The sequence below is a fragment of the Chaetodon auriga genome, chromosome 6 (assembly GCF_051107435.1).
Source record: "Chaetodon auriga isolate fChaAug3 chromosome 6, fChaAug3.hap1, whole genome shotgun sequence".
NCBI lineage: Eukaryota > Metazoa > Chordata > Actinopteri > Chaetodontiformes > Chaetodontidae > Chaetodon > Chaetodon auriga.
Window position 1 is genome coordinate 14,700,267 of NC_135079.1, and position 14,758 is coordinate 14,715,024.

Consider the following 14,758-nt stretch of genomic DNA (forward strand, 5'->3'; position numbering starts at 1 on the left):
ATAATCACTAAAAATGAAAAATTACATTTAATTAAAGCTCTGTACCGCATCCACTGCAGCACTTAGTGTGGTCTGTTCTTTGTGCATCCATGTTTCTTTTCGGATTCTTTCCTTTATTTTGTTGTTTTTGTTTGTCTCTCAGCATGTGTTCATGCATGCGCTCTGCTTTAACCTCCCCAACAGTGAGTGGGAGAGGTTAAAATAACAGAACAATGGCTGTCACTGCCATGGAGGACACTCTCTTTCTCACTCACACTCACACACACACAAGTTAGAGACAGACGGACAGACAGACTGACTGATAGAGAAAGAGACCTCCAGGAACAACTTCCAGCTGCCACCCCTTATCCAGAGCTGCACTGGTCCAAAGAGAGCATACTGGCCTACATTACAATGACACTGACATATACTGTACAGCAGTACACAGAGACTGTGTGTCTGCTTTCAGGAAGCATAACGATAGTGTCATATTTTATATTGTGTATATCTATATATCTATATACCTATCTTTCTCTCTCTCTCTCTCTCTCTCTATATATATATATATATATATATATATCTCCTGTTTTGTGGACATGCATACATAATATGTGTGTGTGCCAGGGCTGTGCATGTTTATGTTTTATCCTGCAGTGAATCAGGGCAGAGGTGAGTGGCTTGAACTGAACGTCCTTCCCTATTAAAATAAAGTGAGGCCAGTCTCATACCTTCTCCAGTGTGTGACAGAAACTAGGCATCAGCCATAATTTGTTCATACTCTCAAAGGAATCATAATCTGACAGCATCATTTTTTTTTGGGGGGGGGGGGGGATAAGGTCACTCACCTCACCTGGTGCACACAGCCACATCGAGGAACTGACGGCAAGCTGTGACTCACAAAATATAAAAGTCTGTTTCTCCTTCCTTCCATATTTTGCTGAAGTAATTCAAAGAATTGTTTTGCAGTGTAATTAGACAAAAAAACTCTTTGTTTGTTTTCTAACTTAATGTGCATACAGTATTTTCTTTGTTAATTATGTCGAGGAAGTGTTTGGAAAATTGCATCAGTGGTAAAATAGAAAAAGCTATGAAGCACTGACGACTGAAAATCAGACTGGTTAGCACTGGTAATTATTTAGGTAGACTATTTGTAGATTTTGTGTGTGTTTGTGTGTGTATGTTGATTTGTGTGACAGACTAACATTTGGCTCTTCTCTCCCACTAATCCCACTGTCTTTGCTGTCTTGTTTTAACTCAACCCAAAAACCAAGGGCCAGTACTTGAAAAACAATACAACAGAGACTGTAAAACTGTCTTTGATTCAACCTTATTAATGTCTTCAAAATTCACATTTTCAGTGTGTTCACATTCCATTTTTCTTGTCAAACAAATCTAGGTTTATTTTGTTTCAACTGTCTTTTATGGGTGGCTCAAATTCCAGGGCCATTTTGTAACCGAACAGAATGAGCCCTCTTAATTCCTGTTATAAAAATTTGTATTTATCATTTGTTGTAGAAACTTGGAAATTTAGGTTGGTAGACATTTAAGAGTGTGAGTGAAGGCTGAGGCCAAGCAAAAGTATAGCGCTATGGTAAAAGAGTGCAGTCAGGTGTAAGCTGACTAATCAAGCGTTGAGAGAGGGATGAGAATTGAGTCTAGGCCATTTCTCACTCCTAAGAGGACCATGGATCATTTCTTACAATCCTTTTGTGGGCACAAAAAGGCATCAGTCAGTGGAGAAACTGTGACAGAATTGCTGTGGCCTGCCACCTGACCAACACCTCTTACTGCTGGGGGACTTCATTAACAGATATGGATCTTGAGGCTCAAGGACTTGTTCCCAGCAAACCCTTAACCTCATAGAATGCCGGCCATAGAGCCTTATCCTGGCCCCTTTCATGTTGTCTCTGCAGATCCTATCTATCTCGAGTGAGACAAACTATATAGTGGCAGTTTAGCCATTCTTTTCACCTCCTCCATCCCCTGCCAATATGGATAGCATGAGCCTCTGACACACTGCGTACTTCAAAAAGATGCATCACGTCTTTGGGTAAATCTTTATCAGTAGCCCATTGGCTGAAAATCAATTGGAGGGGGAAAAAAGGTGGGCATTAGTGAGCATGCTCCAAAAGACTACACAAATATGTGACAGTGGCTGTGCCAAACAGATAACATGAGAAAGTGAGAGAGGGAGAGAGTGAGAGGCTGCCTTAAAACACAACCTATCCGTGTTATATTGAGGGGGTTTCAGTCAATGATTTTAAGTCAATTAGCGAGTGATAAAAAGGAAAGGACAGAGAAAGGGAGACGGCAGCAGTTATGACAAGATATCTTCACAGCTCATTTGCAACAAGGCAACATACAGCCGCATATGACTGACTCAGCTGCTGGAGATAAGACAGCAGCCACCCCAGAGAAAAGATTCACATGAACTCTAGTGCTGTTGTCAGGGGAGGACTATTGTCTGGGCCCTTGTTTTCAGCGGTTAACACAATGGCTATTCCACTCCAGCTCTCAGCCTCTTCACCCTCGACACTGGTGCAGCAAACTTGAATCGACTGAATGGTTGATAGTATTATGTTAATTCCAGACCTGCCTCCCCTTTTGCTTTTAACACTGAAGAGGAGGAGGAAGAAAAAAGACGAAAGGAAGTAGTTGTCAGTGCGCCTGTATGTGGCTGGTTATCAGGCACATTAAAAGGCTTTACAAACAGCCAGTAGACTCTTATGAAGCAGCTAGCATGGCCAGAGCCACGCTGCGCTGAGGAAATAATAAGAGTCTGCTCTTTTTCAACCCACACATACTGTAACAACCAAGAACATTCTGTTTTGTCAAAGCAGAGCAGCCATCACATTCTGACAGTGATTGAATATTCAGCAGTGTATTGCGCTCACATGTTGAAGAAAATTAAGAAACACTTGACAAGTCATGGGAGTTCCATCTGCTTGTTGAGGCCCACCTGTACTCACACACTGCCAGGTGTGCTGGCAGAAAATACTAGCACCTCTCCATCCATCCATTCAGAGCTGAGGAAACCTCCAAAATGAAAATATCATTGGAGGTGTTTCCTTTATGTCTGCAATATCTTACGTATCTTATTTTGTTTATATGTACAGTCCATCCTTTTTGAATAATTTTCAAACATTAAAACAAACTTCTGAGAAAACTGACTCCCACTCAACCTGTATTCCAGACTGTTACATAATGGATGCCCCTGTTTTGTTTTACTGCACCAGAAGAGTGTCTACTGTAATGCAGTCATCTTATTGTGAATGTCACAGAAAATATGCACATATATATACATGTGGTAACATAATTTTCAACCAGTGCCTCACAGCACATTATTAACCGTCTCTTGATGGTACAGTAAGTCCAGCCCGGGGGTTTTAAATGAAGTCGTGGGATTCCTGACAATTCACCATGCTCCATAATTATCACAGGGGTCATACTGTAATTTCCTTCTTATCCCCAAATAGCCTCGGCAGGGGCACTTATGTATTGCAACATAAACCTTTTAAATGACCAGTAACCTGCAGGGTTGAATAGCATTTGTTGAAATCAGAACAAAAAAACACAGATAGCTGTAGTATACTGTAAGGTCATTGGTAAGGTGGTTCAGTCACCACAGAGACTAGGCACACTTATTCATGGCAGCTGACCTTTTAACTGCATGACGTCAAGACAATGCGTCAGAAATACATTGACACATACAGCAACTGCAAAAAATAGATAATAAAGATAATCAAAATCAGTCTGCTTTCCCATTGTTAGGTGATATATTTTGATATATTTAGATTGCATTCTCAAAGTACTTGCTTTGCTGAAGTAGGCTCGTGTTGTACCTCATATCATGATGAACCAGCCACAACTGTTTTTCTTCTCATTAAAAAGACGAAATATCTTTGTTTTTTTCTTCTTCTTCTTTTTTTTTTTTTTTTACTTGATGAATGTCAGAGTCAGATAGGAACTAAAACCTGCACATAAGCATGAAAGGAAAAGAAACCCACAAACTGTAGAACTGTGGGATACATGTATTTTTCCCCTTCACAGTCACTGAGAAATCAATGTTAAAAACTAAGCTGAGGCATCAAAGACCAACAGCCTATCTGACCTGCATAGAGCCCCACTGTGGGGTATAATGCAGCATTGTACACCAGTTACTTAAAGACCCATTCATGCAGACACTAAGTAAATGCATAGGACCGTAAGATGGGGCGTTTGGGGTAGGATACGATTTACAATACTGCCTCCAGCCTTTACGATTGAACAACTTACACACAAATGGAAATATATTCAGAGAGAAGAAAAAACATCAGATGAAAGTGTTTCTGATTAGAGAAATACAAACCAAAGGTTTTTATTTTTCATAGCCTCCTTTGTCTCTCCATAAAAATAGTGTTGCTCAAAATAAACTGTGTAAAGAAAAAGAAAAAGAAAGTCATGTTTCAATGTAGTCCATGGAAAAGCCCCAGTATCAGACATTCATGTTGTTTCACTTCAATCCTCTGTTTTTTTCTCTCCAAAAGCAGAACGGTCAGCAAAGCCCTGTATCACTGCACCACATGTCTGTTCCTTTGAAAAATTAGCATCGGAATGAGCCCTTGCAGAGACAAGTCAGGCAACTGCTGTAATGCATTACTAAATTAGCCCTAAACACTACACAAGCCATTAAGAAGCATGTAAAACCTAAGGGAAAAGAAATAATACAAAATGCAACCAATAACAGAACAAAGTATTTGCAACAACTGTTATTAGCCTGCACTTCATCTTTGCCAGTTAAACCAGTGGGGAATCATGTGCATACTAAATTAACATGTTTAGATACGCTACAACTAAGAAGCACTGGCACGGTCAAATAAATGCAGCTTAGCTCCAGCAAACAGAGGGTTAAACCTTAGCTGCAGAAATTCACTGCAGTCCAAAAGCATTTGGCTGATAGCTACTGAACAGCACATTCTATCTGTGCCATTACGCTGCTATCCTTGGACAAATGTTTCTATCTATCTAGATTTTGCTTGTGTGTCTTTTTGTGTTCCTAAGTCTGGAAATACCATTTTATTGCATATAATATTTGGCACAGTAAGAACTGGAGCTTACATTGGGGCTGTATTTAGAAACTGGTGCCTGTATAAAGAGTTTTTTACTGCATCCTAAATATGGTCAATAAAACAAACTAAATGCCTCTTTTCCTACAGTAGACAGTACCACCTTCTATTATCAGTCACAAAAGCAATTCAGTATCTTTGTCTTTTTTTTTAAATAGAAGTCACCAGTTATTAGAAAATAGTTTCAAATTACTTTCTTTTCTAATATAATCTGCATGTCTCACCACTGCCTGATGGTAGATTCATTTATATATATTTGTATTTTTTCATATTTATATACTTATGTATAGGCATGTACAAGAAACAAAAAACTGTCTCTGTTTTGCACTTCTGTACAAAAGAAAGTTACCGTTTTGTTCTTTGTGCATTCTATTGCATGGACTGGTGAGCAGATGGGTGGAGAGGAGAGGTTGGGGCAGAGTCAGAGATAGATCCATAGGGAGCATTACTCAGATTTGGGTCTCTTGAACCTTCTCCTTGCCGTGAGTAGTCTTAATGACGTAGGGATCAGCAATGGTGCTGATGTGGCTGTGATGCTGTCTCACTGAGCGATGAAGAGAGTTGTTCTGGGTCCAGTGGGCTCCGTAGCCCCCTTGGCGGGATGAGGAGGAGGAGGACACATACCCAGGCTTAAAGGTGTTGCTGTTGTGTTCCACTAATGTAGGCAGTACCAACCCTGTGTCATCAGAGCCACTAGATCCGGAGGTGGGTGGTGGAACAGGAGGAACCTCTTCCTCCATCTGTATGATTTCTATGGTCCTGGCTGCTGCCACAGTGCTCCTCTGTTGATGCCGCTTACGCAACTTATAGAATGCTATCAACATGGCAGCTGCCAGCAAGGTAACAGCAACAAAACAGCCAATGATGATTTTGGTGGTTTTCATCACCTCATCCAGGCTGGCGGCTGGCCCACTAGGGACTCTGGCAGTGGGGACTGACACCTGCCTTGGAGTCTGAGTGTTTTCGAACAGCACAGTAGGTGTGGAGATGAAGACGGGCTGAAACACAGAGGGTGAGGCAGGGACAGTTGGCTTGGGTTTAGGGGTCTCCTCCACTGTGGGCTCCAAAACTTCCACTGTTACGGTGGTAAAATAGGACAGATTAGACGTGTTGAGTTCGGCATTGCTGACATTTAGGTAGGCTGAAGCATTGGAATTTCCTGCCATGTTGCTCACCATGCAGGTGTAGACCCCCGTGTCTGATGGGAGAACATTGGAGAAGTTGAGTGTCCCGTCATTAAGGACAGATATCCGTGGATGAGCTGAGCCATGGGTCAATACAGTCCCATTGGGGAGAAGCCATCGGACTGAGCTCATGGCAGCTGTGCGACACTTCAGTTCTGCCACCCTCGCAGCCGAGATGTTCAGATCTCTAGGCGCATCGAGTATGAATGGTGCCGAACACTGAAAGGTGGTCTGATCAACTTCCACGAGGTATCGTCCTCTCATGTGGGCGGGGGTGTGGCAGCGTCCACAGCAGGTGGAATTTGTGGGAATGTATTCTCTAAGCCACCAGGAGAGCCACACTACATCACAGTCACATCGCCAAGGGTTGTGATGCAGGTGTAACTCCACCAGGTACTGTAGAGGGGTGAAGAGGTTATGAGGGAGGGATGACAGGTTATTATGGGCTAAGTTTAGCTCCACCAAGGCTGTAATGTCATCAAATGCGTTCCTCTCAATGGTAGTGATGGCAGAGTTCATAATCCACAGTTTACGTAAATTCTTAAGCCCACGGAAGGCTCCAGGCTTCAGTTCTGGGAAAACATTCTCTGATATTTCTAGTTCCTCCAATCCCAACAGTGGAGAAAGATGGGGAAACTCCCGCAGGTTGCACATCCCCAAGTTGAGGTACTTGAGGTTTTGAAGGCCCTCGAATGCCCCATCAGAGATGTACTCCAACTTCCTCAGTTCTCCCAGGTCCAGTCTCATGAGGGAGGGGACACGGTTGAAGGCATAAGAGGGGATGCTCTCAATGGGATTGTTTCTGAGCCACAACTCTCTCAACTTTGACAGGTACTCAAAAGCTCCACTGGGTATGACAGTCAGTCTGTTGTCGAACAGCTCCAGAGTATTGAGACTGGTCAGGCCATTGAAGGCCCCCACTTCAATCTGTCTGATAGCATTTCTGCCCAACTGCAGAACCTCCAGGTGATGCAGGTGCCTGAAGGTATCTGCCTGAATGGTCTCTATGCTGTTTTCCATCAGGTTCAGGTACCTGGTGTTGGCTGGGATGTTCGGAGGAACCCTAATCAGCCCTCGGCGGGTACACACCACCTTGTTGAGCTGGTTAGTGCAGGAGCACACACCTGGACAGTTCTGTGGGTTAGCCGAGCCCAACGCAGGGCCTGTGGACTGGCACATACTGAGAGCAGGCACCATGAGGGAGAGCACGGCAAGCAGGGCTGCGTTCCAGGTAGGCTGCACACTAACCTGGCCCAGAGGACTCATGGTGTGGAGGGCTCATTATTCTGCATGGCGGGGGGAGACGGCACACACCAGAGGACAGACCACCCTAGCCTGGCTGGAGCAACTCAAGGCTCCCAAGTTCCATCGACAGTGCAGGGAGATGCTACATCAAAATTGGTGTGTGAGAGAGAGAAGGGAAAAAAAGAGGACCGTGAGGGAGACAGAGTGAGAGAGATTAATACAAGAGAAATAGCAGAGGAAAAGCAGTGCAGCAATGCAAGAAAAAGGTTGAATAACAGTGTCAGTGACGTACCTCATTAGTTTGGAAGTGGTCCTTTTTGCCTCTTTCCAAATGTTAAAAGCAACAGTCATGCATCATGTTCATTTATAATTCCCTTCCATGGAAAGACATGAGATTGATGTTTTCTTGTTTTCCCTTTCTGAAAAAGTGAGGTGGCCCTCTATTAGTCAAGGGTACAAAATGGCTCCTGGTATTAAAGACTGAGAACAGCATGAAAAGCACTCACAGGCAGAGGTAAGGCCATGAAGGCTTGGCAGGTGCCTGGATCCCTTCTGCCCCCACTAACTGCCCCCCTGCCAGGCTGCAGACTCCAAAATGCAGCTCCACTGTGGATAAATCACAATGATCCATAACGCAGTAAAACGCGACAGAGGAAGAGAGAAGTGGTGACCAACTAAAATAAATAAAAATCCCCAGTTCTGTCGGCTCCTGATACATGTGTTGGCTTGTCGGCTGGTCGCCTGTTTGGTGGAGAGACCTCCCTCACTGTGACTTTGCCAAGGGCTACTCGGTCGCTGATTAGCCCCGTTGTGACAGAGACTGAGAGACGGAAAAAGGCTAAAGAACTCCCGGCACAGTCATCCCCCTCTCCTCTCCTCCTCTGTGTTCCTCTTGCTTCCTCCCAATGTTGGGCTGGCCCTGGTCAGAGCAGCTGCAGGCTGCCGTGTGCACAGTTAGCAGTAATCCGTCTATTCCTCCTGGGGGGAGGGGGGAGTTGGGGGTGGTGGGAGAGATGGTGGCGCTGGGTGGGGGGTGGAGAAGGGGATGCGCTGCACTGTTGGAGCTTCGCAAAAGGCTGTCGGAAGAGAGAGAGAGAGAGAGAGAGCACTCTTGTCCTCTTCTGCAATGAGAGAAAAGAGAGAGGATGACGCTGGGAGGATGTGTGTGGAAGTGGGCTCCGTATCTGTATCCAAAAACAGAGAAAGGTATTAAAGATTCTTCTCTCCACTCGCTGTTTGTCCCCTAGGCTGTCTCCTGCAGTGTTCCTCTGCTTGCTTATTTGTTAGTTTTTCTCCAGGGCTGAGGTAGTAAGTTGTGGCAGTTAGCCATGTGTGTGGCTGTCAGACTTGCGGCTGGCTGGTTGACTACTGCAGTAGCCAGAGTAGAACAGAGAGAGAGAGAGAGGGAGAGAGAGAGGAAAAGAGAGACAGAAGAGAGAGATTGTGAGAAGGAGAGAGAGAGCCAGTGACAGATCAAGAGCAAGAGAAAGATAGAGTGCGCGAAGGAGAGAGTGTGTGTGAGAGAGAGAGAGATGGAGAGGAGGAGGCACGCGAGCACTCAAACAGGCAGCCCACCGTCACAGAAGCAGCAGGAGCAGCATTCTAATCCACATCTCCTCTTCTTGTTTATTCTCCAATCTCTCTCTTTTCTCTATTCCCCCCTCCGTGTCGGTGTTGCAGGCAGCAAAGATGCTCGCTCTGCCCCCTCCCTTTGTCCTTCAGTGGGAACGTGAATGTACTGCTGACGCACTCCTCTCAGCTGCTCAGCCAGCCTCAGAGCAGTGCATTGGTTTGATGCAGTGTTCCTGTGTATTAACACATTCAACCTCCCCTCCTCCCGTATCCCTCCTTCTCCCACCCCTCACTGTAACTCTCTTTTCCTCTCTCTCTCTCTTTCTGTCTGTTTCTCACGTGTTCTGTCCCTCGCCTTCTTTCTGTACTCTCACTCTCTTGATCACTTTACCTGTGCCAGTCTTCCCCTCTCTGTTGCTGTCTTTCTACACACCGCCACCCCCCAACCTATCGTTAAAATTGAAAGCCTCCCATTCCAATGTATCATACAGAGACAAGAGGTCAGACTCTACTCCAACTCCAGAGTGGTTTTGTGTTCTGTCTCTCTCTGTATCGTGAGCGCAGCAGTGTGCCAGTGTTTTCCAGTGGAGATGCGGCTTGCTGCTATTCCTCATCTCTTGTAAGCCACAGTTTGGTGAGTGTTTCCCTCATGAATTATTACCATAAAGGACAAACAGTGTTGATTGTTTTATCTGTTTTTCTTGTTTTCTTTGTTTTTTTTCAGTAGTAGAGGATTTATCGTGTGTGAGTGTTTTGTGGGTGGAGGGGTTGGGTTGGGGTCCGTGACATCATAGAGGACTGAAATGCTGACTCCGCTTCTCCGTGTCTGCTGGGCAGTCTTCTCTTCAGGGAGGAGAAAGATGAAAGAGCTTGCACACAGTTATCTCTTAGAAAGATGAGAGAGAAAGACGGGGAGATAGAGGAAAAGAGACTTACAGAGAGAGGCGGGGGGGTGGGGGGGGTGGGGCTGGGGGAGATATATCCACGTCCTTGGTGAAATAGGGAAAAGGATCCTATAGAAGGAAGAGAGAAATTAGATAAATAGGGATAGGGAAGAAGGATGAGGGAGACAGATGAGGGAACATACTGCATAGTAGCCTTCTCAGTGAAATAGCACAGAAAGGCAGAGAAAAAGAAGGATGAGGAGTAGGGACGAGGAGTAGGTGGGATGAGAGGAGTGTTGATAGTGTTGGATTAAGCATCATTTGAATGCAGGAGAAGGAGTCTCCCTCTCTGCCTTCGGTTAATGATCACAGCCCCCCCCCTCTTGTCACATACATGTATTTATTTGCTGTTGTGGTTGTGATCCATAGAAAGAGAAAATACTTTAAATAAATGTGCCAGTGTCAATTCCAATTTTAATTCCAATTCATGAAATAAATAGGACATGACTGGATTTTTGCATTCCCCTGTGTAAAGATGTTATTGAAAAATTCATGCTCCGTGTCCACATTGGACCATAAAGAGGATGAAGTGATACTGAAGCTAATTTAAATGGATGCAAGGTACAGCTTACTCAAGTAGAGCATGAGGACTAATGCATTAGTTTTACTGTATGTGATCCCTTGTTTGTGTTAACCACGACATGAATATCAATAAAATATTACACTAAATAAAACATAATTCTCAGTATTATCTTCTGGATACTTCTCAATAAAGTATTTAAAAGAATGTTACTCTTCTCTATGCATTTCACTTGCAACACATTCATTCTAATCATGCTGCATTCATGTCACTTGTCAAAAACAATTATCTCTTACCTGTCAGAAAACTGAAGCAACGCGGACATAATGTGCTTGGACTTTTAACCTTCAGCAGACTAGATCGACCGAGAGAATGCGTTCTAGCCCTACTATGCTTTCTAATTGTATCATGTAGAGTTTAAAGTAATGCATTTCTGTGCACACATGTTTTTTATATTGCATACGTGTCTCATGACAGCATGGCTTTATCTTTATGTCCATACTAAGTGGGTGGTTTTGCATTTTAAAACTGCAAGAGAAGAAGAAACTGATGATAATGATGATGATTGGAACCTTATTATTTGATATGTTTTTTTTTTTGTCATCACAAAATAATTAGGGTTGACAAAAATGGTCAGTACTGATGCTATTGATAAAACCACCATTTGGAATAAATATAACATATTCTTTGCACGTCACACAAGTATTTGGTGTGAAATTATGGGTTATGACTTTGAATTAAAGAAGATTGGAGACTGTCCATTGATCTCCATTAGGAGCAATGCCACTGTGTGTGTAACAAAGGGAATGAGTGTAACTTCTATCTCACAGTTTGTTTTATGCATCAAAGAATGGCTTTAAGAGAGCTGAAATGATAGATGAAAAACAAAAGGATGAATGAAAAAACTCACTAACGTCTGTGTTTTTCAGAGGCAACATGCCAGCTAGACTAGAAAAGCCTCTAAAAAATTGTGCCAAGTGCAGCTCATGTACCTGTTCTATTCCAATTAGATATGAGGGGAGATAACTATTAGTTAAGGTGGTGCAGGCAGGGTTGGTCTGATAATTGATGGTCATGGTTGTAGCTGCTGTGTTAATGCTATTACAGGGGGCATGTGCATGGAAAGGTCAGTTAGCACACTGACGTTTCCTCTTGCTGGCTTTATGGCTCTCTCTCTCTCTCTCTCTCTCTCTCTCCACCTCTCTGTCTTTTTCTCTCTGTCCCCCTTCTGTTTGCATGGCTCCATGGGGTATCAGAGTAAGAAATGTCAGCCACAGTCTGTGTGTAGTCCAGTACTCCATCTAAATATGTGATATCTGGTTCGGGATGAGAATTTATTGCCATCTGAAAATTAATATATAGTGTGTGGTAAATCATACAGAATTTTATGGAATTACTCTGCAGTATGATATAGCATCTTGTGCTACAGTGTGTCAATTTCACAATATTACAGTCATAAATAAAAATAAAAAAAAGATTTTCTTTCCAATATATTTGTATGTTTTGAGCTGGGTGGGACATCTGTTCAGCTAATTTCTTTGGGTCTTTCAGATCGAAATATACAATACAACAACAGTGGCCACACCAGGCAAGTCATTGATTTGTCTGATCAAAATATTCCAGAGAGGTTTTTTTTCCCCGCACTGATCATCAAAGTAGTGCACCATAACCGTCATTTCTGCTTCTACTCTTCTTTCATTAGGAATATGTAGATATCACAGTGTCATTATTCTGTTAATGGAAACCTTCTATCGCTTGGCAAGCATATGGAGCAGTCAGCTGCCTTTTTTCACCAAACTGCACGGTGTATAAGTAAGTTATTGAACCATTCACAGGAAAAGCTTATCATAGTCTATTGTGTCTGTATGCTTAGTTTTCCTGTTCTGCACATCATCTGTAAATATTGGAGCTGAACTAACCTACAAAAGTGCAAAAGGTTTTCCACAAATCTTAAGCATCTTCAAGACAAAAAGGGAAGAAACTACTGAACCTTAAAAATATTGATAAGAGCTGAACAGATAAGGACAAGTCCAAGAAAGAACAGACTCCTGCTTTTATTAACTTTAAACTGACATAACAGTGATTGCTACCAAGCAGAGAAACAAGCACATGGAATTATACCAGCATATTTCAACCATCTGAGCCACTCATCTCTGTTACCTTAAATGCATGGTTGAATAGACTTAATCAGATCAAATGTGGAACTATTCCCTGACCTGTTCAATCACAGCTGGGCATATGTGAAGCAGGTTCTCCTTGTGGACATGTTATGATGTAGTCTGAATCTGTGGACTCAGGGGAACAAGCCCCTGATGTGGGACACTGAGTGTTGGCAAAAACCCCCTGCCCCATTGCAGCAGCTGCCAAACATCAAACTCACTTTGTTACTCTGTCATGGTAACCGGCAGGTTATGTCCACCTCCCTGCAAGAGGGGAAATCTTTGGCCACAACATCCATTACGATGCAGCTCCAAACAGGCAAAAACGACGAGGCATCCCAAGGCAGACAAGACTCAGTCCTTCTGAGGGGTTGAGAGTGTGGTTACAATTGTTGAGGGGTGTGGGTCAATACCACACCGGGGTGGAGGGGGCTGGTGCTAAACATCGTTGGGCTAAAAGCAGTGTGGTGTAGGAAAGAGTGGGTCAGGTCAATACTGAGCGAGTGACATCCTGCACTACCAAGCTGCGTCAGGGTTAGAGGGGAAATTGAATGTTGCAGGAAGTTGAATCCACAGTTAAAAATGTGTGTGTCTGTGACCCAATTAGCCTGTGTGGGCTGTTACCATCACTGAAGGTTCAAGCTATGACGTTAGATGGCACTGGGAGTGCTGCAAGTTAGCTGTAATGACAGTGTTGCTTCATAGGTCTGCTGCTAATAATAACGCACTCAATCTACTACTTTACCTGTCCTGACGTTGCTCACTCTTACTGCTGACATCAGAAACAAGGTGATGACTGGGAGCAGCTGTTCCTCCTGAAGCCAATGAGGGTTAAAAGCTGCAGGCATGCGTTGCTAGCTGACCCCATGGTCACAGGCCAAACACATATTCTATTGAGCCATAAGGGTCAAGACTCCCATAGACCTGCAGTCCCCCAGTCTGACACCGTGGTTTGCAGCACAGGAGCACCGCAGGGGACCGTGCTCTCTCCAGTCCTGTTCACGACATTGCTATCATGGGCTGTATCAGGAGTGGACAGGAGGAGGAGTACAGGACACTGATCCAGGACTTTGTCACATGGTGCGACCTCAACACCACCAAGACCAGGGAGATGGTGGTGGACTTCAGGATGCCCAGGCCTCATCCGGAGCCTGTGACCATCAAAGGGGACTGAGTGGAGTTTGTACAGACCTACAAATATCTGGGAGTGCAGCTGGATGGTAAAATGGACTGGACTGCCAACACAGATGCTCTATGCAGGAGAGGACAGAGCCGATTGTACTTCCTCAGAAGGCTGGCATCCTTCAACATCTGCAAAAAGATGCTGCAGATGTTCTACCAGACTGTGGTGGCAAGTGCCCTCTTCTACGCAGCAATGTGCTGGGGAGGCAGCATCAAAAAGAGGGACTCTACACGTCTGGACAAACTGGTATGGAAGGCGGGCTCTGTTGTGGGCACAGAGCTGGACAGCCTGACATCTGTGGCAGAGCGACGGGCGCTGAGCAGGCTCCTGTCAATCATGGACAATCCACTGCATCCGCTACACAGCGTCATCTCCAGGCAGAGGAGCCACTTCAGTGACAGGCTGCTGTCACTGTCTTGCTCCACTGACAGACTGAGGAGGTCGTTCCTCCCCTATGCCATGCAGATCTTTAACTCCACTGAGGGGGAGGACGTTAAACAATAATGTCCACATTCCTCAATGTTCTGAATGGAATCTGTACAACACTCTGTTCAACATGCACCTTAACTTGCATTCTGGTTGCACTGGATATTTAAACTCTGGACATCTCATTTAAACTCATGTAAACACTGGACATTTAAACTTGCATTCTGTTGCACTGGACACTTCTACTTTTAATTCTGTTTGCACTGGACATTTCTACTTTTAATTCTGTTTGCACTGGACATTTGGACATTTTTACTTTTAACTTTTAATTCTTTGCTTGCTTGCTTTTGGATTATTTATTGCATGCCTTTTATTTGTGGAATATGCTGGAACTTGTGAATTTCCCTTGGGGATGAAGAAAGTATCTATCTATCTATCTAG

The 14,758-nt window shown here is 44.0% G+C and overlaps 1 protein-coding gene across 2 annotated transcripts; it reads right to left on the reverse strand.

Moving 5' to 3' along the window:
- Positions 1–3,995: 3,995 nt before the first annotated feature.
- lrrc4.2 (leucine rich repeat containing 4.2) lies at positions 3,996–9,309 on the reverse strand. Of its 2 annotated transcripts, XM_076732854.1 has the most exons (3): positions 8,020–9,224; positions 7,806–7,932; positions 3,996–7,655 (listed from the first exon to the last, which is right to left on the reverse strand). In XM_076732854.1, exon 3 carries the CDS (start codon positions 7,532–7,534, stop codon positions 5,534–5,536), a length of 2,001 nt encoding a protein of 666 aa, XP_076588969.1. In that variant the 5' UTR covers positions 7,535–7,655; positions 7,806–7,932; positions 8,020–9,224; the 3' UTR covers positions 3,996–5,533. The 2 variants fall into 2 exon arrangements, with proteins under 2 accessions (XP_076588969.1, XP_076588968.1); XM_076732853.1 differs by having other exon boundaries at positions 7,806–9,309.
- Between the last annotated feature and the right edge of the window lie 5,449 nt (positions 9,310–14,758).